General features: G+C 35.0%; 11 protein-coding genes across 11 annotated transcripts; 6 read left to right on the top strand and 5 right to left on the bottom strand.

The window, feature by feature from the left end:
* Positions 1-1,103: 1,103 nt before the first annotated feature.
* Positions 1,104-1,778, top strand: MONOS_6961 (uncharacterized protein; the record flags this gene model as incomplete). The annotated part of the gene is made up of 1 exon (XM_067877246.1): positions 1,104-1,778. One exon carries the CDS (start codon positions 1,104-1,106, stop codon positions 1,776-1,778), a length of 675 nt encoding a protein of 224 aa, XP_067729088.1.
* A 2,904-nt stretch (positions 1,779-4,682) lies between these two features.
* Positions 4,683-5,762, top strand: MONOS_6959 (uncharacterized protein; the record flags this gene model as incomplete). The annotated part of the gene is made up of 1 exon (XM_067877243.1): positions 4,683-5,762. The coding sequence occupies one exon, from the start codon at positions 4,683-4,685 to the stop codon at positions 5,760-5,762; it is 1,080 nt and encodes a 359-aa protein (XP_067729089.1).
* A 323-nt stretch (positions 5,763-6,085) lies between these two features.
* Positions 6,086-7,114, top strand: MONOS_6958c1 (uncharacterized protein; the record flags this gene model as incomplete). The annotated part of the gene is made up of 1 exon (XM_067877241.1): positions 6,086-7,114. The coding sequence occupies one exon, from the start codon at positions 6,086-6,088 to the stop codon at positions 7,112-7,114; it is 1,029 nt and encodes a 342-aa protein (XP_067729090.1).
* A 142-nt stretch (positions 7,115-7,256) lies between these two features.
* Positions 7,257-7,933, top strand: MONOS_6957c1 (uncharacterized protein; the record flags this gene model as incomplete). The annotated part of the gene is made up of 2 exons (XM_067877239.1): positions 7,257-7,516; positions 7,672-7,933. The coding sequence occupies 2 exons, from the start codon at positions 7,257-7,259 to the stop codon at positions 7,931-7,933; spliced, it is 522 nt and encodes a 173-aa protein (XP_067729091.1).
* Positions 7,934-10,856: 2,923 nt separating this feature from the next.
* MONOS_6956c1 (uncharacterized protein) lies at positions 10,857-11,834 on the top strand (the record flags this gene model as incomplete). The annotated part of the gene is made up of 1 exon (XM_067877237.1): positions 10,857-11,834. One exon carries the CDS (start codon positions 10,857-10,859, stop codon positions 11,832-11,834), a length of 978 nt encoding a protein of 325 aa, XP_067729092.1.
* A 132-nt stretch (positions 11,835-11,966) lies between these two features.
* Positions 11,967-12,548, top strand: MONOS_17439 (uncharacterized protein; the record flags this gene model as incomplete). The annotated part of the gene is made up of 1 exon (XM_067870359.1): positions 11,967-12,548. One exon carries the CDS (start codon positions 11,967-11,969, stop codon positions 12,546-12,548), a length of 582 nt encoding a protein of 193 aa, XP_067729093.1.
* Positions 12,549-17,104: 4,556 nt separating this feature from the next.
* MONOS_6955 (uncharacterized protein) lies at positions 17,105-17,797 on the bottom strand (the record flags this gene model as incomplete). Its single annotated transcript, XM_067877236.1, has 1 exon — positions 17,105-17,797. The coding sequence occupies one exon, from the start codon at positions 17,795-17,797 to the stop codon at positions 17,105-17,107; it is 693 nt and encodes a 230-aa protein (XP_067729094.1).
* A 132-nt stretch (positions 17,798-17,929) lies between these two features.
* MONOS_6956c2 (uncharacterized protein) lies at positions 17,930-18,907 on the bottom strand (the record flags this gene model as incomplete). Its single annotated transcript, XM_067877238.1, has 1 exon — positions 17,930-18,907. The coding sequence occupies one exon, from the start codon at positions 18,905-18,907 to the stop codon at positions 17,930-17,932; it is 978 nt and encodes a 325-aa protein (XP_067729095.1).
* Positions 18,908-21,831: 2,924 nt separating this feature from the next.
* On the bottom strand, positions 21,832-22,509 carry MONOS_6957c2 (uncharacterized protein; the record flags this gene model as incomplete). The annotated part of the gene is made up of 2 exons (XM_067877240.1): positions 21,832-22,093; positions 22,250-22,509. 2 exons carry the CDS (start codon positions 22,507-22,509, stop codon positions 21,832-21,834), a joined length of 522 nt encoding a protein of 173 aa, XP_067729096.1.
* A 143-nt stretch (positions 22,510-22,652) lies between these two features.
* On the bottom strand, positions 22,653-23,681 carry MONOS_6958c2 (uncharacterized protein; the record flags this gene model as incomplete). The annotated part of the gene is made up of 1 exon (XM_067877242.1): positions 22,653-23,681. One exon carries the CDS (start codon positions 23,679-23,681, stop codon positions 22,653-22,655), a length of 1,029 nt encoding a protein of 342 aa, XP_067729097.1.
* Positions 23,682-24,004: 323 nt separating this feature from the next.
* On the bottom strand, positions 24,005-24,220 carry MONOS_17440 (uncharacterized protein; the record flags this gene model as incomplete). The annotated part of the gene is made up of 1 exon (XM_067870361.1): positions 24,005-24,220. One exon carries the CDS (start codon positions 24,218-24,220, stop codon positions 24,005-24,007), a length of 216 nt encoding a protein of 71 aa, XP_067729098.1.
* Between the last annotated feature and the right edge of the window lie 2 nt (positions 24,221-24,222).

Here is a 24,222-nt window from a genome sequence, read left to right on the forward strand (position 1 = left end):
ACGACAGTTCGTCATCTTTAACATTTTTGAAATCTTGTTCTTTCAGTTCCGTTGATAATGCACTTGACGGAGGAATAGTTAGATCATGCGATATTCAATCATCATATTTCACACTATTAAACACATCTTTTGATTGTTGCAAGCGAATAAGGAACGAGGCAGTGATATTTATTGGGGGAGAGACACAAAGAAAACAACCAGGAAGGCAGTTTTCATTCGATGAGAATAGCCATCAATTTGAATGGTGTGAATGGTTAAATGTGAATGGAGGAGATAACAACGGAGGAGCCATTTCCATATCATGTCCAGGAGCAAATCGGTCAATATTATCTTGTTCGTTTGGAAATGTTTCAAGTAATAAGGAAGGAGGCGCCGTTAATTGCAATGGCTCAAATACTGTCCTTATAAAGAAATGCAACTTTTCAGAATGCTCTGCGGCACATGGAGGAGCAGTTGAAATGTGGAATCCAGCAAAATATTCAAAATGGTCATTGATTGAAAATAGAGTTGAGAAATGTTCAATCTCTGGAACGTATGGAACTGGATGATATTTTTGGTTGGACAAAATGGAGTCGACGGGGTATTTTTTGTTTGTTGAATGTGAATGCAATTCGAATACAGGAAATGATGCCACTGGTGCAGTAACGTTTAATTGGCCTCCTTCATGCAAGACACAGGAGTTTCTTTTAGAAGAATGCAGATTTGCCAACAACAAATTAGTATCGTGCACTTCATATGGAGGGAGTGGCTTGAGTTTAACAGCAACTTTAGGATGGATGAGTGGTTTGAAGTTTATCGTATTTTGCTTTTTTGATAGAAATTTTGCTGCTAATGGAAAAGGCAATGATGTTTATTTGCATAAAGATAGCATTACCGAATCTCCATTTAGTGAATGCGGATCAACATCTTTATCTCAAAGAATTTGCCGAAATAACAGTTCAAACAGTTCAACAATTAACAGTTGGATTCCTTTTGTCGCAAATATAACCATTGTTGGGAATGGCGGAACAAATTTTGATGGGTGTGGAAGATCAGAAGAAAACAAATGCGCTTCAATTGAATATGCGATTCAGCAAGTTGGCTTTTTTTCAAATGGAACAATAATGCTCACAAAATCTTCTTTTGTCCCAATGAAGTCAATGAACTTCGGGAGGCGTGTTGTTGATGTGGTTGGAAATGGCACAAATAACACGATCATCTTTTCATCTTCAATCCCACCATCTTCTGTTTCATCAACATTGTCCGTAATTTTTTCGATCTCTTCAGGAACTGTGTGTATCTCCTGCGCAAACATTGCTCACAACTCTTTGAATACTCCAACGCCGGTTTTGTTTGAAGTCACTCAAAAAATAGGCTCGCTAGCACTGATGACAATTGTGATCGGGAGAGATCTTATTGGATTTTCTCCCATCTCATCTCCATTGTTTGTTGTCACTGAAGGATCAATCAAGATTAAAGAAACAAATATTTCCTCTTTTGTTCTCGATAACGTAAATATTTTCCAACTGTTTTCAATGAAAGACGCATTAGAATTAAACTCATCGTATATTATTGATATCAGTTTTATGAACGGAGGGAAAAGTTGCGTTCTTTCATCCTCAACATCTTCTGGAGCGTCGCTTGTGATCACCAACTGCACCATGACTAACATTGCCTCTGCGCAACAAAACCAACAAATCGCCACCAACGGCGGGTGCGTATCATTCGCTTCATCGACACCCGAAAATACGTTTTCTGTGAACAGCACCAAATGCTCTAGATGTTGTGTGAATGAGTGAGTGAGCGAAGGTGCAACAGGTGTAACAGGTGGAAGAGGAGGTTCACTTATGATCGAGTTCAATGAAGGCTCATTGGTGTCAGCCACCTCATTTGTTATGGCCGATGTTATGTTTTCGGGGAATAAGGCGAGCGTCGGAAGAGATGTGTATTTTGTGTGTGGGTCGCTTGTCGCTTTTGTGAAAGAGCCCTTGTTCGGATTCATGAGAAACATCACTCAGAAAGACAACTCGATTGTTGGACATGACAGAACAGATGCATTCGGGGACTGGGATGTGGACTTGTTTATATTTATCGATGGATATAAAGCTGACTTGGTATATGTGGATGGAACATCTGGAGTGGAAGAGAAATATTGTGGGCCGGAGAAAGCGCCATGTTTGAATGTGAATTATGGAATGGAACATTTGAAGAGAACACAAAATGTTAAAGAGGAGATTGTTGTGTGTTCAAATTCGTCTGTGATGGGGTGTGTAGACGTGAGTGGAGTGACAATGAAAAGCAATAATGCAAATAGCGTTGACGTGGAATGCAAGAAAGAGATTACGGGATGCGAGATATGTGTATTGAAGTCAACAACAGCTACCAATATAAATTGCATTGAATTTGCAATTCCGACAAGATTTGAAAAAACAGTTATATGCGTGATTGAATTTTTAGGGAATGCACTTTCGATTACAAACTGCTCACTGAAAAAATCTTCAATTTATCAAATGCCACCTATAAGTGAAAAAAATACAGATTCCTCAGAATATGAGTTTGGCTTTTTGAGCATTGAGAAAGGGACTTTGAAAATGGAAAAATTTGAAACAAAAGGAGAATTTGAATTTGGAGAGTTTTCGCTTATTGAACTGGGAGATAATCTTGAAAGTGCTGTATTTGTGAGTTGTATCATTAAAAGAATAACAAAAAATAATGGCGAAGGCGGATGGATTAAAGGTCATCTTGGAAGTGATATTCAAAGCATGGATGCATCAATTGTTATAGAAGGATGCATTGCTGAAAAATGCTTCTCATTTGATATCGACAAAAACGGAGGGAAAGGAGGAGGATTATATGTTGAATTAAATGAGAAATGCGATTTGATTATAAATGAAACGAGTAAATTTAGAGGCTGTGTTGCAGGATGCAAAAACACAGAAGATGAAAATACAAAAGGAGCAGGAGGAGGAATCATGATAATGATGAATAGCATGGAAAGTTCATTTTCAATAAATAGCAATGAGATATTTTCTTCAGAAATGCCTAATAGAGCATGCCATGGAAAAACATTTTCGTCTTTGCATATGATTTACCATCCATTATAAATGGCAGTTCCATTGGATTTGATCCCGAGCTTGGTGTCTTCGCCGCAGACTTTAATGAATTGAGTGGTGTTGAAAGCGAAATGTGAATAACATTGTTCCACTAATTCTCTTTTTAAGAGCATTTCAATCACCTGCATATGTTGGAGGGAAATTGAATGATCATGATTTTAGACTGTGCGGCTATGCGGACTATTCTTGTAAAACAATTGAAAGTGCAGGTGAATATCGCTTTCCCAACTCAAAACGTATTATCAGACTTATTCAAACATTTGAATTTGATGAAGAAATAATTTTAAATAGAGAATCATATGAGATTGATTCAAATGACAAAAGCATTGCCCTAATGGTTAGATCAAGCAGTACCAAGTTTCGTGATGCATTGATAAGTAATAATGTTTTATCAACATTCGCAAATATTTCATATACCCTTGGAGAATCAATAAATAGTCGCACTTTATTCATTCATTCATCAGCCGGTATTTTTAAACTTATTGATTGCGATATAAATACAATGGACAGCGCGAATCCTGTGAAATACACATATAAGTGCAAGTGGAGGATCTGTACAAATATTAAAGTTGAATTGCAAAAATGAAAATCGAATAATTTTTGGAAGCCATCTAATATTTGTGAATGGAAGTGCAGAATGCGCAATTGATCAATTAACTGTTAATCGGATAAAAGCAAGCAGTGGTAGAGGAGTTATTGAACTGGAAACAAACAACACAACGATATTGCAAAATACCACGTTTTTTAATATAGCATCGGATGCAGGTGGGATAATTCATTTAGAAAAATGCTCTTCATTCAAACTGAAGAACACGTCATTTGAAAATATATCAAGAATTACAGATGACGGAGCATGCCTTAGTATGCAAGCAAGTGACGACTTTAAACAAGAAATAAAAGTTGAGAACTGCTCTTTCAAAACATGTGAAGTGATTGAAAATGGAAAAGGAGGAGGGGGACTATCAATAACACTGAAAGGGTCATGTGAGCTTCAGGTAGTTTTATCGCATTTTGAATCATGTTGCGCGCCTTCGGAAAGAGGAACACAAGGGAAAGGCGGAGGAATGAAGATAAGTCTTTTAAATGCTAATGCTCCATTTGTTTTGGCAGAAACAATCGAATTCAGATCAAATAAGGCAGAATATGGAAGCAATGTGTTTATTCTTTCACCTGACTTGAAAACAAGCATAACAAAAGATCGCATACTCTTTTCGGTTCCTATATCAGAATTCACCAACTTGGAAATGGAAACAGATTCAAAGTGGATTAACACAACAATTCCACTTATGTTCTATCTTGCTGATAACCCAGAATTGGTGCATGTGAGTGATGATGGGCATGATACTTCTGCGTGTGGATTTGAGGAATTCAAATGCAAATCAGTTGATTATGCAATAAATAGATTTTTAGAAAAAAAAAAGAAACATAGCATTTGGAAGCACGTATCAATTTTTGGAATGCATCGCTTTGAATGCAAGTGAAGGATACCACTTTTGTGGATTAACAACAAAGTCAAAGATTGAAATGATGGGAAATGAATCAGATTGTTCATTTTTGATTGATATAACATCAAATGCTATATTTGAGTTGATGACATTTATTCTTCCTTCTTCGCTTTCATTGGCTCAAACGTGCATATTTGTGATTTCTGATAACAAAGATTATTTGGATATTGTCGACAGTTCAGCTGAATGCTTTCCATCTTCTAGTGGATGCAACTACTCATTTGTATGCTCTGAAGGAGGAAGGTTATCGATCATCAGCTTTAGAGTGGAATCAATAAAGTTCAATTTGGCAAATTTCTTGCTTTTGAGTGGAAATGGATTGACTTCAGTAAATAACATGACAATAAATTTTGTACAATCCTCAGATGAAAAGGGAATCATCAAATATACCTCTCAAAATTCATTCTCAGTTGTCAATTTGACCGCTCGAAACTCTAACAGTCAAAATTGTGGACTTATATATGACTTAAATGGAAAGCTTCTTTCAATCAAAAATAGTTCATTTAACACGATAAAATGCTTGGAAGATAATGGAAGCACGCTTAATGGAGTGATAGGAGATGGAAACGAAATAGTAATATGTGACACAATTATTGAAAATTGTGTTGCAGCAAAAGGATACGGAGGTGGAATTAATGTAGTTGTGCAAGGAACAGGAAAGCTGCGACTGGGAAGCAATTATGGCGCAACATATTTTGGCAAATGCGCAGCAATGGCAGAAGATACACTTGGAGGCTATGGAGGTGCAGTACTGTTGGGATGCATAGATGAAGGAAAAGATTTTGTGATGACAAATCTATCATTTGGTCTTGGAGAATCAGGGAATTCTGCAACTTTTGGGGGGAAAAACATAATCATTGAAGGAACAAATTTATCACAGCTGGTAGATTTTCTTTCATTTAATTTTTCGTTTTCATGGAAGGTTAGTGAGGATCCAGATTTGCAAGAAATGATGGGAATAGAGAACGGAGATTTTCTGAAATTGATTCCGCTTGCGTTATTTTTTCGTGAAAAGCCAATTATTGGATACGTTGTTGGGACAAATAGAGGACTTGATTATTATCTTTGTGGAGATTACGATTTTCCTTGCCCATCACTCAAATATGCCGGAGCTGCTGTGTTTGGCTCGTCAAAAGCAGTTTTACGGTTGATGGATACTCCATAGATGAAGAAATGACGCTTGATGAACAGCCAATGATAATTGATGGAATGCTTGAAACACAAAAAATAATTGTCAATGAAAATGAAATTAAAGGCGAAAAGGAAAGCTTTATTGAAATTACACAAAATGTTTCGTTTATCTCTTTAGAGTTTTCTGTTTCTGAATTTGAAACATTAACGAAAATGTATATATTTTTATGTAACAATCTTATTCAAAAATTCGAAGAATGTTCATTTGCTTCAGAAACAGAATGTGTGAGCGTGGCATATATCTGCGGGAAAAAAGGAAAAGTCATATTAGAGAGGTGTAGAGTTGAAGAAATCTATATGGCAAAAATTGGGGCAATTGTTCTTGACAGAGTCAATGCAGAACTTGTGCTTGAAGAAGTGTTATTAAGAAATACCACAAGAGAAGATGAAGGAAGCATAATAGATGTAATACGTGGGAAGGAAGTCGCGATAAAGAGTTCAATAATGAAAGAAACCGAATTTTTAAAAGGAACCGAAATAAGTATTAAAGATGTCATTAGTTTTCAAATCAGAAATAGCTCATTTTTTGAGATAAAAAGATACTATGGAAATGGAGGTGTGATGTGTGGACAAGTTGGAAACGGAAAGTCTTCAAATATTGAAAACTGCACCTTTGAGCGATGTGCTTGTGAGGCAGATAATTCAATAGGTGGGAGTATTTTGATGAGAACTTGCGACGAAGGGAAATTTTATTTTGAAGGCAACAAGATTGACAGAAACATAGTTCCACCAGGAAGTGGAAAGGGGGGAGGATTGCATTTGACGTTTGAAACAGCAAGAATAGAATATTCAATGAAAAACAATGTATTTTCTAATAATGTTGCAGAGAGAGGAGACGATATATTATTGGCGTGCCAGTTACCATGGATAACACTTCTTCAATCGTTATGGAACGGAACAATCACAAACGAGACAGTGCAAAAGCGAATGTGGGTTCAAGACCTTTCTGATTTAAAAGAAGACTCTCTTGTTAATTACTTATTTCCTTTGTTGAGCTCGTGTGTGTTTGTGAATGAAGCAGGAAATGATGGACAAAACTGTGGTTTAAGAGAAAATCCATGCACTTCAATGGACATAGGATTTGATAGGATAAAGGAAGAGCAAATGATCATTCAGTTTGAAGGAAGAGCACTTGTTAATAAAACAATAAATGGAAATGGAAAGTCTCTGACGATACGAGGAAATGAAAATATGCAGAAAATGCTTATTGAAGAAGGAGGAAAATTTGAATTGACAGAAGGGGTTGCACAAACATATTTGTCTTTTTCATTTCTCCATATTTCAGTATCATGCCATGCAGAAAATCTTTCTGGGAAGCAATTGTAGAAATTTGGACTGGTAAATGTTCATTCGTTGATTGCTATTTCTCTTTTCCGAAGATACTCGAAAGGCATGTGAAAAATGGATAATAGTTGAAGAAGGTGGATATCTTCATTTAGATGGAATAGAGTTTTTTGATCTTCTTTTTATGGAGAATGGAATAGCTCGATTGCATAATGGAAGAGCAATTATTGAAAACAGCTTGCTTGTTAATGTGCAAGCAAATGGAATAAGTCTTGTTATTGGAGAATCAGGATCTGATGTGATACTGAGGAACATATCAATTAAAAATTGCGTTGAAGGCCTTGATGCATTTGTTTCATCAAAAGCAGGCTCAAATCTGAACATAACAGGGAAAAGTTTATTTGAAGAAACGTTGACAGAAAGCAAAAACGGAGGGTGCATTAAGTGTGAAAATGATCTGAATGATCAACTACTTGTCGAAATGTTATCAATAAAAAATGTTCTGCCAATATTAATGAAGGAAGAGGAGGTGGAATATATTTGGATTTATTAGATGATTGCCAAAACAATTTTTTGTTTTCAAATGTGCAATTTAATAGTAATCGAGCATTTGAAGCGAAAGATTTGTTTGTTTCGTGCAGAAAGTTGAATGACTCAGTAATAACTTCAAGATTTGCATTTGAATACAAAAATGAAGGGTATGAAGTTGATATGAAAGGAAAAGATAGAGATTATTTTGACGAAAGCGTTGATCTCCGAATGTTTCTTATGGAAAGGAAAGCTGAAGAAGTGTATGTTGCCAATGAAGGACACGACATTGCTGGATGTGGAAGCAAGAGATATCCATGCCATGCAATGTAGAATGGAATTTTTCATATTGATTCAAATGAATTGTTGCTTAAAAGGCAACTTATTCTAAAAGATAAAGGAATAATTGAAGATTTCTTTCTGTTTACTCAATCGCTAAAAATATCTGGATGTACCGATGAAGATAGAGAAACACAACACAAGTTTTTATTGTTTGAGAAAATAATAAAGGGAAATGCCGCTTCGTCTGTTATCACAACCACCGATTTTCTCACTTTGTTTTCATTGAACATGCACATTCCAACAAAATTTATGCAAAATATAAATGCATTGTTTTCATCAGTGGAAATCTTCTGCTTGAATTCTGCACATTTAGTGTACAATCGTCAAATGCTCTTGAATACTCGTTAATATCCACGACAAAAGGAACTTGTTTGTTAGAAGCATGCAATTTTGAGAGATTTTCGTGTGCTGTATCTCCGTTGATCATTTTATCTTCCATTCTTCTTAATAACGACAATTTTTCATATATAGACAATACGAAGAGTTTTGAAGGGAGCATTGCAAAAGTGTTGCTGAAAGAAGATGAAAATCTTGTAATCAATATGACTAATGCTTCATATTGCTCGCTTCATTCTAGCAATGGGAAAGGAGGCTTTTTTATCTGAATTGCAAAAAATGTGCCAGTTTAATCCCTTTAATTCTTGGAGGCAACGTGATATTTGGAAAAAATCTAGCAGATATTGGTAAGAATTTGTTTATTTTAGCGGTAGATCTGAATACGACTGTGAAGGAAAATACTTTTAAATTTGATTTTTCTTCAATCAAAGCTGACGGCAATTTGTTTGTCGGAAGTGATGAAACGCATATTAATAAAGATTTATTTATGTTTCTCATCCCTTTTGTTTCCCTTCAAATATACGTGTCATCTAACGGTTTTGACGTTGCACGCTGTGGAAGCAAAGAAGAACCATGTAAAAGTGTATGGAAGAGTATTAATCAGATGAAAGAGAGCAGCGAAAAGAAAACATTGTATATTATTAATTCCACCATAATTAGAGATTTCTTCAATGCATCAAATTATTTGTTGAAAAAAGTCGAACAAATTGAGGGGAAATTTATGAAAGCTGTAATATTCTTTGAAAAAGCAACAGAAAACAGCTTGGATTGTTATATGAGTAATGATTTATCGTTTTCGCTTTCGAACATTACACTCCAATTATCATCTGGCTTCGACAACACTGCTATCACTGTAATAACAAATAGAGCTGGTGACTTGATGATAAGTGAATGTTCTTTTCATTCAGAAGCTCAAAGAGATGCTGATTTTATTTGCATTTTTGTTTATGCCATTGAAGGAAATGTGAATGTCAATGATTTATCAATGAACTCCTGTTATATTGGAAACAACATTTTCTTAATAAAAGATACGGGAATTTCATGTGATTTATCAAATTTACTTGTGTCTGCATTGAATGAAACAAGAGGATGCATTATATCAATTGAAGAATCCAATATTCACCATTCTGAAAATAGTGTACATGCCACAAGCAGCATGCATATTGAAAACTCGTCATTTTTGATATTGAAAAGGAGCGATAATCAAGTGAGTGTGCTTGAATCAAATAGTGATAATGGAATAGAATTGGAGATAAACAAGAGTTCATTCACTGACAACAAAACAGAAAGAAGTGAAAATGGAGGAGCAATATATTTTTCATTGTGTAAGGCGGGAACATTACTTATATCGGATTCAACAATCAGTCATTGTTGCTGCAGCAGTAGTGGAAAAGGAGGAGGGGCATATTTAAAATGTGAAGAAACTGAGTTGTTGAATTTTGAATTAGTCAAAATGAATATGAGTGCAAATACAGCAAAAGTTGGAAATGATGTATTTATCAGGTGCTTTAACATTTCATCTCAGATCAATGAAAAGCAATTTCAATTTGATCTTCGTGAAAAGTCTTATGTTCATTTTAATGCCATATATGGATCTGACCTAACTGAACGCACAGGCGACACAAATTTAATTGATTTCATTACTATTTATCAAAGCGATACGATTATTGTATCAAGAAAAAATGGATTAAATGAGAGACAATGCGGCACATATATTTTTCCATGCTTTTCAGTTGATTATGGACTTTCTCATTTAACTTCAGACTATATCAGTCTCATGTTCGTTGATACAGAAAGCACGATAAAAGCAGAAGCATATCTGGAAGAGATGAGCTTGACCTCTAAAAGCAGGTGTTTGTGTGAGGTGGAGATTGCAACAATGATCAAATGCACAAAAGAATCTTTTATAAAAACGTCGAACACTGTAGCGATATCGAGATTAAGCTTTATATTTGATTTAAATTTCATATCTTTTCATGATACGTTATTTTCGCCAAATGGAGGTTTACTAGAGATAACTAACTGTTCATTTTGCTCAAAGCAGCCAGAGCATTCAGAGATTCTTGAAAATGCATATTTGCCATTTCATATTATTCAAATTACCGAAGGGAAATATCATGGATATGATATCACAATAGAAAACTTGGTATTTTCAAAGCCTCCTTTTTTAGTTTCTTCTTCTCAGGAATTCTTGATAAGTATTGCTGTTTTTCGCAATCTGGTTGTAGAAAGTTCACTTATAAGTGTAACCTGCAGTGGACAGCTTACGGTGAGTCATCTTGCTTTTGTTAACAATACAGTGTCAAAAAACGATTTATCATTATTGTCTTGCGTGAGTGTGAAAAATCAGATACAGTTTTCAAACTGTTCGTTCAAAAACACAAATGCAGTTAATGAAAAAAGAAAATTTGCCACGATGAATTTGTGCACAGATGTGCTGATAAATTGTTGTGTTTTTGATGGAAGTTCAATAGATAGTGAAATAGAAGATTCAATATTCAAGCAATGCAACAAAGTGGAAGAAGAGATATGTATGTGGAATGGATCTCTGATAGATGTGATAAATAGTGCTGCAATAATGAGGGATACTATTATCGAAAATTCTCCAGAAGGTGGACTGAAAGTTAGCGGAGGTCATGTATCAATTGAAGCAGCGAATTTCAATAGCAATAATCCATTGATTGCTCACTATCCATCATTGAGAAGAAACATTGCTTGTACGCATTCAGGTAATTTGGAGATAATCAGTTTGAAAGGTGGAGATGGTTTGAAAGAAAACTCATCTCTTTGGATTCTGGAAAATGGATGTGCCTTAACAGGAATTATTTCTGAAAGAGCTTCTTCATTCTTTATTCCGGTTCTTGAATCAGTTGAGATGAAAGAAACTGGGGCAGAATTAACGCTGTCATTCAAAGGAATGTTGCTGCTTCCATGCAATTTATCGTTTGCAATATTAAAAGAAATAGGGGATGAGGAATTTTTGGATAGATACATTATTGATGAGGGATGGCATGTATCTGAGAAAGAACTATTAGGGAAAGTACCAAAAGAGGTAGTGGCAAATGAAAAAGATGATGCTGATGTAAGTGTGCATATTTTGTTTGGGAATCCAAATGCTCCATCATCAACTGATTCATTCATTCTGAAGAACAGAAGCAAAGATCAAACAGGTGTAAGCAATGAACTTGCTGAAGGAGGAAAAGAAGGAAAATCATCATGGGCTTTGATTGTTATTATAATGTTGACTGTATTGTTTTTGATTGTTCTTATTGTATCGATAATATTCATCGCTCGGTGGAAAAAGGCGAAGGAGCGAACAGAAGAATTGGAAGAGATTGTGGAAGATACTGTAAAAAAGGATCCAAAGATACTTGAAATGATAACAATGGAAATAACTCCCAACATTCAGCAGAAAAAAATGGAGAGTGAAGCAAAGAAGGTAAAAAGAAGAATGTGCAAAAAGAAAATGCAGCATTCAGAATCAACAGAATATTTGCTGAGCAAGAGCGAATCGACAGAAAACATTCTAGGGAGAGATTCAGACAAGGATGTCTAACTTAGTGGATGCAATGGCCTGTTCATCGCCTCACGAAAAGTTGATTGTAGATCTGAGGGATTCGTTGTTCATGCTGCTTCACGGGAGGAACGAGAAGAAAGAAATGGCGATTGGGGTTTGCAAGAAAGAGAGATGACAGCTGCACAGATCCTGTTCTGGGTGGCTAATCTGGCGCTGCACTCATTTGACGAGATGGAGAACAAGCTTCAGTCATTGGCCAACCTCAGCCCGCACATTGTTCTGTTTTCAGAGCACATGGTCATCTGCATTGTGATACATTCCGATTTTTCTTCTGATGACAGTTCAGACTCATCATCCATCTCTTCATCAACAGTTGTGACATCTGCAAGCGAGGATGATGATAGAGACTCTCTGCCTTCATCTGCATTTGAGGATGAGGAAGACAACAAGAAGGAATGTATGAGATGGAAGGCACCAGAACTGATGGTGAACAGGAAGATGGAGGCAACAAAGAAGTCTGTTGTGTTTTCTATTGGAATGATGGCATGGGAGTGTCTGACGCTCCAGATTCCATTTGGTGACTATGAAGCAGATGTAGCTGGAAAGAAAATTGCGAATGGAGAAAGACCTCAGCCAGAAGAAATCGATGGTTGCGAATTAAGAACAGGGGTGAAAGCATGTGTGTCACAGAATAGCGAGGAGAGGCCTGGATTGCTGGAAGTGAAGAGAGCTGTTTGGGCACTTTCCGGCTGAGGCTGTGATGGTCACTGCCTCTGATGCTATTGACTTGGAGGTTGGTTCTAATAATAAAGGCGAAAATAGGGATAGTGATGCTGAAAGCAGATATTCATTGATTAGATGAATGGAGAAATTCTGGATATTTCGATGCTTTTGAAAAAGATATTTTCTTTTTTTATAAGTCATATTAAAGGTTGAAAGGGAAGGGTTTGCGATAGGAATGAATTGAAGAGCAAATCGAACGTAACAAATCCTTTATGTGTATTTTCATGAACAATGGGTTAAATCTTTCGGGACTTGTGGTCTTTTGGAAGATAACTATGCATTTCATAAAAGTGTATCAAACATATGCACATATGTATTTGTGGCATGGTTTTTTTCTGGCCTGTTGCTTATTATTTCAGAGATTTTCTCTGAAGATTATGCATAATGAAAATGAAAGCATCATTGAGTTCTCTCGGATTTTTTATTTATTCTACTAATACCATTAATGAATATAAAGCATTTATTATCATGATTTGCAATATTTTACAACCTATTGTTGGTAAATAATAATTATATACGCGAAATATCTAAAATTTATATCAAAAACACAGAATATTTTGAATTTCAACAAATGCGAATGCATTAATCTCAGTGTGAAAATTTTTTGAAACATGAAAGTGCGAAATAATTGATGTGAGCATTTGGAGCAGTGGAGCTTAAAGCCGAAAAAAATTATGAAAAGAAATGTATAGTTATTATTCCATATTGAAAATATAAGTTATATTTGTCACAATTATCAAAAAACGAATTGAGGAAAAAACAACAATTACCATCGAAGAAAGGAAAGCATATTCATGCTTGGGAGATTTTAGACATTTGAACAAAACTTTCTATCATAAGCACAGAAACATTGATCCTGTCATAAAATCGAAGACAATCACAATTGGAGTGATAAGTTCACATTTGTATAATTTTAACCTAAAACATGGTGAAGGAGAGCAATTCCTTCTTTAAGTTATTGAAACATACATTGCACAACAATCAGGTTTATTCTTCTGTTGATAATTCATTAAAAAAAATTAATTTTGAACAAGAAGAAGATGTAGAATAGGAAATGAATGGCAAAACCGCGTTATATGGTAATGGCCTATTTTTGTGAAATTAATATATGAGTAATGTTGATAATGGATATCATGTTTTCATGCATCAGAGATGTGCGGAAGTTGACAAAAAGTCAAAAACAAAAATTAAAAAATAGAGGAAAAATGGGTGAATGAATTTTCTTAAATTAGAATTTTGAAAAATAAATAATTAAACCAACTTCTATGGGGTCAAATTCTGACGCAGTTGCACCGTCCCCAGCTACAAGTGAATCTGATTTTTCAAATTCTGACAATTGAAGAATATCATTTTCATCTTATATATCAGATTCTAACTCTGATTCTGTCGAGTCACTTTCTTCACTTTCAGATTCTTTCAATTCATTTTCTTTTTCTGTTAAATCGAAGACGATTTCCTTTATTAGATCCTCAAATTGTATTTGTAAGTTTCTTCTGACAAGCCACATAGATAAATAGTCCCCAAGATACTTTTCTCTGCATCCTGTTTATGGAAAAAATTTCCGTAAATTCATCCACAAACCTTCGACAGTGTTTGTTCATGTATGAGTGATTTTGTTTTTGAATTCTCGCTGATGACAGACAGTATCATGAGCGTAACCATAATCTTTCAATCTGGCATAAGCCTTCCATTCATCGCTCATGATCCGAGTTCCAGGAAAAATTTTTGCTCGTATTATTGGAACCAATGTCAACCTTCCTATATGGCACAATCATCACGTGGTTCTTTCCTGCACCTCCCTCTGGTTTCCTTTCCACAGCTCCAAATATCCAGATTTGGCTCTTCTTTTTCCCTCGCCCACACTTTCTGCGCCTCCAAACCGCTTCGTTGATCTCCACAACTCTTCCCGGCCCTCCTATAATAGCTTGATTTTTGTTCCATATTGATGTTTATCTGACACGAATAACATTCGTCCAATAATGAATAGTGATTTCACTTATTCCAAGCAGTTCACCAATGTGTGCGGCTGATATTCCAATGTGATAATATAAAACAATCATCAAAAATTTTCTCAGTGGTATTTTCGAATTTTCCAAAGATGTGTTTTTAAGACTGACTGTTTTTTGCCGCATTTTCCGCATCTCCAATACTTGTAAAAAAATGCCTCCTAATGTAAATATGGGTGATTCTTTTTGAAAAGTCACAAATGTTTAATTTTCATATAAATCAAAAATTATATAAATGGCTCAAATTTCTGTTAACATGCACCAAACTTTCCAAATATGGAATCCATTATTGGATAATGCTATTTAACACATTCTTAAGTAATTTCATGAATGTTTATAAAAATTTGAGCTAAACATGAAATTTTTGATATATTTGAAAATTTAACATTTGTGACTTTTCAAAAAGAATCACCCATATTTACATTAGGAGGCATTTTTTTACAAGTATTGGAGATGCGGAAAATGCGGCAAAAAACAGTCAGTCTTAAAAACACATCTTTGGAAAATTCGAAAATACCACTGAGAAAATTTTTGATGATTGTTTTATATTATCACATTGGAATATCAGCCGCACACATTGGTGAACTGCTTGGAATAAGTGAAATCACTATTCATTATTGGACGAATGTTATTCGTGTCAGATAAACATCAATATGGAACAAAAATCAAGCTATTATAGGAGGGCCGGGAAGAGTTGTGGAGATCAACGAAGCGGTTTGGAGGCGCAGAAAGTGTGGGCGAGGGAAAAAGAAGAGCCAAATCTGGATATTTGGAGCTGTGGAAAGGAAACCAGAGGGAGGTGCAGGAAAGAACCACGTGATGATTGTGCCATATAGGAAGGTTGACATTGGTTCCAATAATACGAGCAAAAATTTTTCCTGGAACTCGGATCATGAGCGATGAATGGAAGGCTTATGCCAGATTGAAAGATTATGGTTACGCTCATGATACTGTCTGTCATCAGCGAGAATTCAAAAACAAAATCACTCATACATGAACAAACACTGTCGAAGGTTTGTGGATGAATTTACGGAAATTTTTTCCATAAACAGGATGCAGAGAAAAGTATCTTGGGGACTATTTATCTATGTGGCTTGTCAGAAGAAACTTACAAATACAATTTGAGGATCTAATAAAGGAAATCGTCTTCGATTTAACAGAAAAAGAAAATGAATTGAAAGAATCTGAAAGTGAAGAAAGTGACTCGACAGAATCAGAGTTAGAATCTGATATATAAGATGAAAATGATATTCTTCAATTGTCAGAATTTGAAAAATCAGATTCACTTGTAGCTGGGGACGGTGCAACTGCGTCAGAATTTGACCCCATAGAAGTTGGTTTAATTATTTATTTTTCAAAATTCTAATTTAAGAAAATTCATTCACCCATTTTTTCCTCTATTTTTTTAATTTTTTGTTTTTGACTTTTTTGTCAACTTCCGCACATCTCTGATGCATGAAAACATGATATCCATTATCAACATTACTCATATATTAATTTCACAAAAAATAGGCCATTACCATATAACGCGGTTTTGCCATTCATTTCCTATTCTACATCTTCTTCTTGTTCAAAATTAATTTTTTTTAATGAATTATCAACAGAAGAATAAACCTGATTGTTGTGCAATGTATGTTTCAATAACTTAAAGAAGGAATTGCTCTCCTTCACCATGTTTTAGGTTAAAATTATACAAATGTGAACTTATCACTCCAATTGTGATTGTCTTCGATTTTATGACAGGATCAATGTTTCTGTGCTTATGATAGAAAGTTTTGTTCAAATGTCTAAAATCTCCCAAGCATGAATATGCTTTCCTTTCTTCGATGGTAATTGTTGTTTTTTCCTCAATTCGTTTTTTGATAATTGTGACAAATATAACTTATATTTTCAATATGGAATAATAACTATACATTTCTTTTCATAATTTTTTTCGGCTTTAAGCTCCACTGCTCCAAATGCTCACATCAATTATTTCGCACTTTCATGTTTCAAAAAATTTTCACACTGAGATTAATGCATTCGCATTTGTTGAAATTCAAAATATTCTGTGTTTTTGATATAAATTTTAGATATTTCGCGTATATAATTATTATTTACCAACAATAGGTTGTAAAATATTGCAAATCATGATAATAAATGCTTTATATTCATTAATGGTATTAGTAGAATAAATAAAAAATCCGAGAGAACTCAATGATGCTTTCATTTTCATTATGCATAATCTTCAGAGAAAATCTCTGAAATAATAAGCAACAGGCCAGAAAAAAACCATGCCACAAATACATATGTGCATATGTTTGATACACTTTTATGAAATGCATAGTTATCTTCCAAAAGACCACAAGTCCCGAAAGATTTAACCCATTGTTCATGAAAATACACATAAAGGATTTGTTACGTTCGATTTGCTCTTCAATTCATTCCTATCGCAAACCCTTCCCTTTCAACCTTTAATATGACTTATAAAAAAAGAAAATATCTTTTTCAAAAGCATCGAAATATCCAGAATTTCTCCATTCATCTAATCAATGAATATCTGCTTTCAGCATCACTATCCCTATTTTCGCCTTTATTATTAGAACCAACCTCCAAGTCAATAGCATCAGAGGCAGTGACCATCACAGCCTCAGCCGGAAAGTGCCCAAACAGCTCTCTCTTCACTTCCAGCAATCCAGGCCTCTCCTCGCTATTCTGTGACACACATGCTTTCACCCCTGTTCTTAATTCGCAACCATCGATTTCTTCTGGCTGAGGTCTTTCTCCATTCGCAATTTTCTTTCCAGCTACATCTGCTTCATAGTCACCAAATGGAATCTGGAGCGTCAGACACTCCCATGCCATCATTCCAATAGAAAACACAACAGACTTCTTTGTTGCCTCCATCTTCCTGTTCACCATCAGTTCTGGTGCCTTCCATCTCATACATTCCTTCTTGTTGTCTTCCTCATCCTCAAATGCAGATGAAGGCAGAGAGTCTCTATCATCATCCTCGCTTGCAGATGTCACAACTGTTGATGAAGAGATGGATGATGAGTCTGAACTGTCATCAGAAGAAAAATCGGAATGTATCACAATGCAGATGACCATGTGCTCTGAAAACAGAACAATGTGCGGGCTGAGGTTGGCCAATGACTGAAGCTTGTTCTCCATCTCGTCAAATGAGTGCAGCGCCAGATTAGCCACCCAGAACAGGATCTGTGCAGCTGTCATCTCTCTTTCTTGCAAACCCCAATCGCCATTTCTTTCTTCTCGTTCCTCCCGTGAAGCAGCATGAACAACGAATCCCTCAGATCTACAATCAACTTTTCGTGAGGCGATGAACAGGCCATTGCATCCACTAAGTTAGACATCCTTGTCTGAATCTCTCCCTAGAATGTTTTCTGTCGATTCGCTCTTGCTCAGCAAATATTCTGTTGATTCTGAATGCTGCATTTTCTTTTTGCACATTCTTCTTTTTACCTTCTTTGCTTCACTCTCCATTTTTTTCTGCTGAATGTTGGGAGTTATTTCCATTGTTATCATTTCAAGTATCTTTGGATCCTTTTTTACAGTATCTTCCACAATCTCTTCCAATTCTTCTGTTCGCTCCTTCGCCTTTTTCCACCGAGCGATGAATATTATCGATACAATAAGAACAATCAAAAACAATACAGTCAACATTATAATAACAATCAAAGCCCATGATGATTTTCCTTCTTTTCCTCCTTCAGCAAGTTCATTGCTTACACCTGTTTGATCTTTGCTTCTGTTCTTCAGAATGAATGAATCAGTTGATGATGGAGCATTTGGATTCCCAAACAAAATATGCACACTTACATCAGCATCATCTTTTTCATTTGCCACTACCTCTTTTGGTACTTTCCCTAATAGTTCTTTCTCAGATACATGCCATCCCTCATCAATAATGTATCTATCCAAAAATTCCTCATCCCCTATTTCTTTTAATATTGCAAACGATAAATTGCATGGAAGCAGCAACATTCCTTTGAATGACAGCGTTAATTCTGCCCCAGTTTCTTTCATCTCAACTGATTCAAGAACCGGAATAAAGAATGAAGAAGCTCTTTCAGAAATAATTCCTGTTAAGGCACATCCATTTTCCAGAATCCAAAGAGATGAGTTTTCTTTCAAACCATCTCCACCTTTCAAACTGATTATCTCCAAATTACCTGAATGCGTACAAGCAATGTTTCTTCTCAATGATGGATAGTGAGCAATCAATGGATTATTGCTATTGAAATTCGCTGCTTCAATTGATACATGACCTCCGCTAACTTTCAGTCCACCTTCTGGAGAATTTTCGATAATAGTATCCCTCATTATTGCAGCACTATTTATCACATCTATCAGAGATCCATTCCACATACATATCTCTTCTTCCACTTTGTTGCATTGCTTGAATATTGAATCTTCTATTTCACTATCTATTGAACTTCCATCAAAAACACAACAATTTATCAGCACATCTGTGCACAAATTCATCGTGGCAAATTTTCTTTTTTCATTAACTGCATTTGTGTTTTTGAACGAACAGTTTGAAAACTGTATCTGATTTTTCACACTCACGCAAGACAATAATGATAAATCGTTTTTTGACACTGTATTGTTAACAAAAGCAAGATGACTCACCGTAAGCTGTCCACTGCAGGTTACACTTATAAGTGAACTTTCTACAACCAGATTGCGAAAAACAGCAATACTTATCAAGAATTCCTGAGAAGAAGAAACTAAAAAAGGAGGCTTTGAAAATACCAAGTTTTCTATTGTGATATCATATCCATGATATTTCCCTTCGGTAATTTGAATAATATGAAATGGCAAATATGCATTTTCAAGAATCTCTGAATGCTCTGGCTGCTTTGAGCAAAATGAACAGTTAGTTATCTCTAGTAAACCTCCATTTGGCGAAAATAACGTATCATGAAAAGATATGAAATTTAAATCAAATATAAAGCTTAATCTCGATATCGCTACAGTGTTCGACGTTTTTATAAAAGATTCTTTTGTGCATTTGATCATTGTTGCAATCTCCACCTCACACAAACACCTGCTTTTAGAGGTCAAGCTCATCTCTTCCAGATATGCTTCTGCTTTTATCGTGCTTTCTGTATCAACGAACATGAGACTGATATAGTCTGAAGTTAAATGAGAAAGTCCATAATCAACTGAAAAGCATGGAAAAATATATGTGCCGCATTGTCTCTCATTTAATCCATTTTTTCTTGATACAATAATCGTATCGCTTTGATAAATAGTAATGAAATCAATTAAATTTGTGTCGCCTGTGCGTTCAGTTAGGTCAGATCCATATATGGCATTAAAATGAACATAAGACTTTTCACGAAGATCAAATTGAAATTGCTTTTCATTGATCTGAGATGAAATGTTAAAGCACCTGATAAATACATCATTTCCAACTTTTGCTGTATTTGCACTCATATTCATTTTGACTAATTCAAAATTCAACAACTCAGTTTCTTCACATTTTAAATATGCCCCTCCTCCTTTTCCACTACTGCTGCAGCAACAATGACTGATTGTTGAATCCGATATAAGTAATGTTCCCGCCTTACACAATGAAAAATATATTGCTCCTCCATTTTCACTTCTTTCTGTTTTGTTGTCAGTGAATGAACTCTTGTTTATCTCCAATTCTATTCCATTATCACTATTTGATTCAAGCACACTCACTTGATTATCGCTCCTTTTCAATATCAAAAATGACGAGTTTTCAATATGCATGCTGCTTGTGGCATGTACACTATTTTCAGAATGGTGAATATTGGATTCTTCAATTGATATAATGCATCCTCTTGTTTCATTCAATGCAGACACAAGTAAATTTGATAAATCACATGAAATTCCCGTATCTTTTATTAAGAAAATGTTGTTTCCAATATAACAGGAGTTCATTGATAAATCATTGACATTCACATTTCCTTCAATGGCATAAACAAAAATGCAAATAAAATCAGCATCTCTTTGAGCTTCTGAATGAAAAGAACATTCACTTATCATCAAGTCACCAGCTCTATTTGTTATTACAGTGATAGCAGTGTTGTCGAAGCCAGATGATAATTGGAGTGTAATGTTCGAAAGCGAAAACGATAAATCATTACTCATATAACAATCCAAGCTGTTTTCTGTTGCTTTTTCAAAGAATATTACAGCTTTCATAAATTTCCCCTCAATTTGTTCGACTTTTTTCAACAAATAATTTGATGCATTGAAGAAATCTCTAATTATGGTGGAATTAATAATATACAATGTTTTCTTTTCGCTGCTCTCTTTCATCTGATTAATACTCTTCCATACACTTTTACATGGTTCTTCTTTGCTTCCACAGCGTGCAACGTCAAAACCGTTAGATGACACGTATATTTGAAGGGAAACAAAAGGGATGAGAAACATAAATAAATCTTTATTAATATGCGTTTCATCACTTCCGACAAACAAATTGCCGTCAGCTTTGATTGAAGAAAAATCAAATTTAAAAGTATTTTCCTTCACAGTCGTATTCAGATCTACCGCTAAAATAAACAAATTCTTACCAATATCTGCTAGATTTTTTCCAAATATCACGTTGCCTCCAAGAATTAAAGGGATTAAACTGGCACATTTTTTGCAATTCAGATAAAAAAAGCCTCCTTTCCCATTGCTAGAATGAAGCGAGCAATATGAAGCATTAGTCATATTGATTACAAGATTTTCATCTTCTTTCAGCAACACTTTTGCAATGCTCCCTTCAAAACTCTTCGTATTGTCTATATATGAAAAATTGTCGTTATTAAGAAGAATGGAAGATAAAATGATCAACGGAGATACAGCACACGAAAATCTCTCAAAATTGCATGCTTCTAACAAACAAGTTCCTTTTGTCGTGGATATTAACGAGTATTCAAGAGCATTTGACGATTGTACACTAAATGTGCAGAATTCAAGCAGAAGATTTCCACTGATGAAAACAATGCATTTATATTTTGCATAAATTTTGTTGGAATGTGCATGTTCAATGAAAACAAAGTGAGAAAATCGGTGGTTGTGATAACAGACGAAGCGGCATTTCCCTTTATTATTTTCTCAAACAATAAAAACTTGTGTTGTGTTTCTCTATCTTCATCGGTACATCCAGATATTTTTAGCGATTGAGTAAACAGAAAGAAATCTTCAATTATTCCTTTATCTTTTAGAATAAGTTGCCTTTTAAGCAACAATTCATTTGAATCAATATGAAAAATTCCATTCTACATTGCATGGCATGGATATCTCTTGCTTCCACATCCAGCAATGTCGTGTCCTTCATTGGCAACATACACTTCTTCAGCTTTCCTTTCCATAAGAAACATTCGGAGATCAACGCTTTCGTCAAAATAATCTCTATCTTTTCCTTTCATATCAACTTCATACCCTTCATTTTTGTATTCAAATGCAAATCTTGAAGTTATTACTGAGTCATTCAACTTTCTGCACGAAACAAACAAATCTTTCGCTTCAAATGCTCGATTACTATTAAATTGCACATTTGAAAACAAAAAATTGTTTTGGCAATCATCTAATAAATCCAAATATATTCCACCTCCTCTTCCTTCATTAATATTGGCAGAACATTTTTTTATTGATAACATTTCGACAAGTAGTTGATCATTCAGATCATTTTCACACTTAATGCACCCTCCGTTTTTGCTTTCTGTCAACGTTTCTTCAAATAAACTTTTCCCTGTTATGTTCAGATTTGAGCCTGCTTTTGATGAAACAAATGCATCAAGGCCTTCAACGCAATTTTTAATTGATATGTTCCTCAGTATCACATCAGATCCTGATTCTCCAATAACAAGACTTATTCCATTTGCTTGCACATTAACAAGCAAGCTGTTTTCAATAATTGCTCTTCCATTATGCAATCGAGCTATTCCATTCTCCATAAAAAGAAGATCAAAAAACTCTATTCCATCTAAATGAAGATATCCACCTTCTTCAACTATTATCCATTTTTCACATGCCTTTCGAGTATCTTCGGAAAAAGAGAAATAGCAATCAACGAATGAACATTTACCAGTCCAAATTTCTACAATTGCTTCCCAGAAAGATTTTCTGCATGGCATGATACTGAAATATGGAGAAATGAAAAAGACAAATATGTTTGTGCAACCCCTTCTGTCAATTCAAATTTTCCTCCTTCTTCAATAAGCATTTTCTGCATATTTTCATTTCCTCGTATCGTCAGAGACTTTCCATTTCCATTTATTGTTTTATTAACAAGTGCTCTTCCTTCAAACTGAATGATCATTTGCTCTTCCTTTATCCTATCAAATCCTATGTCCATTGAAGTGCATGGATTTTCTCTTAAACCACAGTTTTGTCCATCATTTCCTGCTTCATTCACAAACACACACGAGCTCAACAAAGGAAATAAGTAATTAACAAGAGAGTCTTCTTTTAAATCAGAAAGGTCTTGAACCCACATTCGCTTTTGCACTGTCTCGTTTGTGATTGTTCCGTTCCATAACGATTGAAGAAGTGTTATCCATGGTAACTGGCACGCCAATAATATATCGTCTCCTCTCTCTGCAACATTATTAGAAAATACATTGTTTTTCATTGAATATTCTATTCTTGCTGTTTCAAACGTCAAATGCAATCCTCCCCCCTTTCCACTTCCTGGTGGAACTATGTTTCTGTCAATCTTGTTGCCTTCAAAATAAAATTTCCCTTCGTCGCAAGTTCTCATCAAAATACTCCCACCTATTGAATTATCTGCCTCACAAGCACATCGCTCAAAGGTGCAGTTTTCAATATTTGAAGACTTTCCGTTTCCAACTTGTCCACACATCACACCTCCATTTCCATAGTATCTTTTTATCTCAAAAAATGAGCTATTTCTGATTTGAAAACTAATGACATCTTTAATACTTATTTCGGTTCCTTTTAAAAATTCGGTTTCTTTCATTATTGAACTCTTTATCGCGACTTCCTTCCCACGTATTACATCTATTATGCTTCCTTCATCTTCTCTTGTGGTATTTCTTAATAACACTTCTTCAAGCACAAGTTCTGCATTGACTCTGTCAAGAACAATTGCCCCAATTTTTGCCATATAGATTTCTTCAACTCTACACCTCTCTAATATGACTTTTCCTTTTTTCCCGCAGATATATGCCACGCTCACACATTCTGTTTCTGAAGCAAATGAACATTCTTCGAATTTTTGAATAAGATTGTTACATAAAAATATATACATTTTCGTTAATGTTTCAAATTCAGAAACAGAAAACTCTAAAGAGATAAACGAAACATTTTGTGTAATTTCAATAAAGCTTTCCTTTTCGCCTTTAATTTCATTTTCATTGACAATTATTTTTTGTGTTTCAAGCATTCCATCAATTATCATTGGCTGTTCATCAAGCGTCATTTCTTCATCTATGGAGTATCCATCAACCGTAAAACTGCTTTTGACGAGCCAAACACAGCAGCTCCGGCATATTTGAGTGATGGGCAAGGAAAATCGTAATCTCCACAAAGATAATAATCAAGTCCTCTATTTGTCCCAACAACGTATCCAATAATTGGCTTTTCACGAAAAAATAACGCAAGCGGAATCAATTTCAGAAAATCTCCGTTCTCTATTCCCATCATTT

The sequence above is a fragment of the Monocercomonoides exilis genome (assembly GCF_001643675.1).
Source record: "Monocercomonoides exilis strain PA203 chromosome Unknown scaffold17-1647472, whole genome shotgun sequence".
Lineage (NCBI taxonomy): Eukaryota > Preaxostyla > Oxymonadida > Polymastigidae > Monocercomonoides > Monocercomonoides exilis.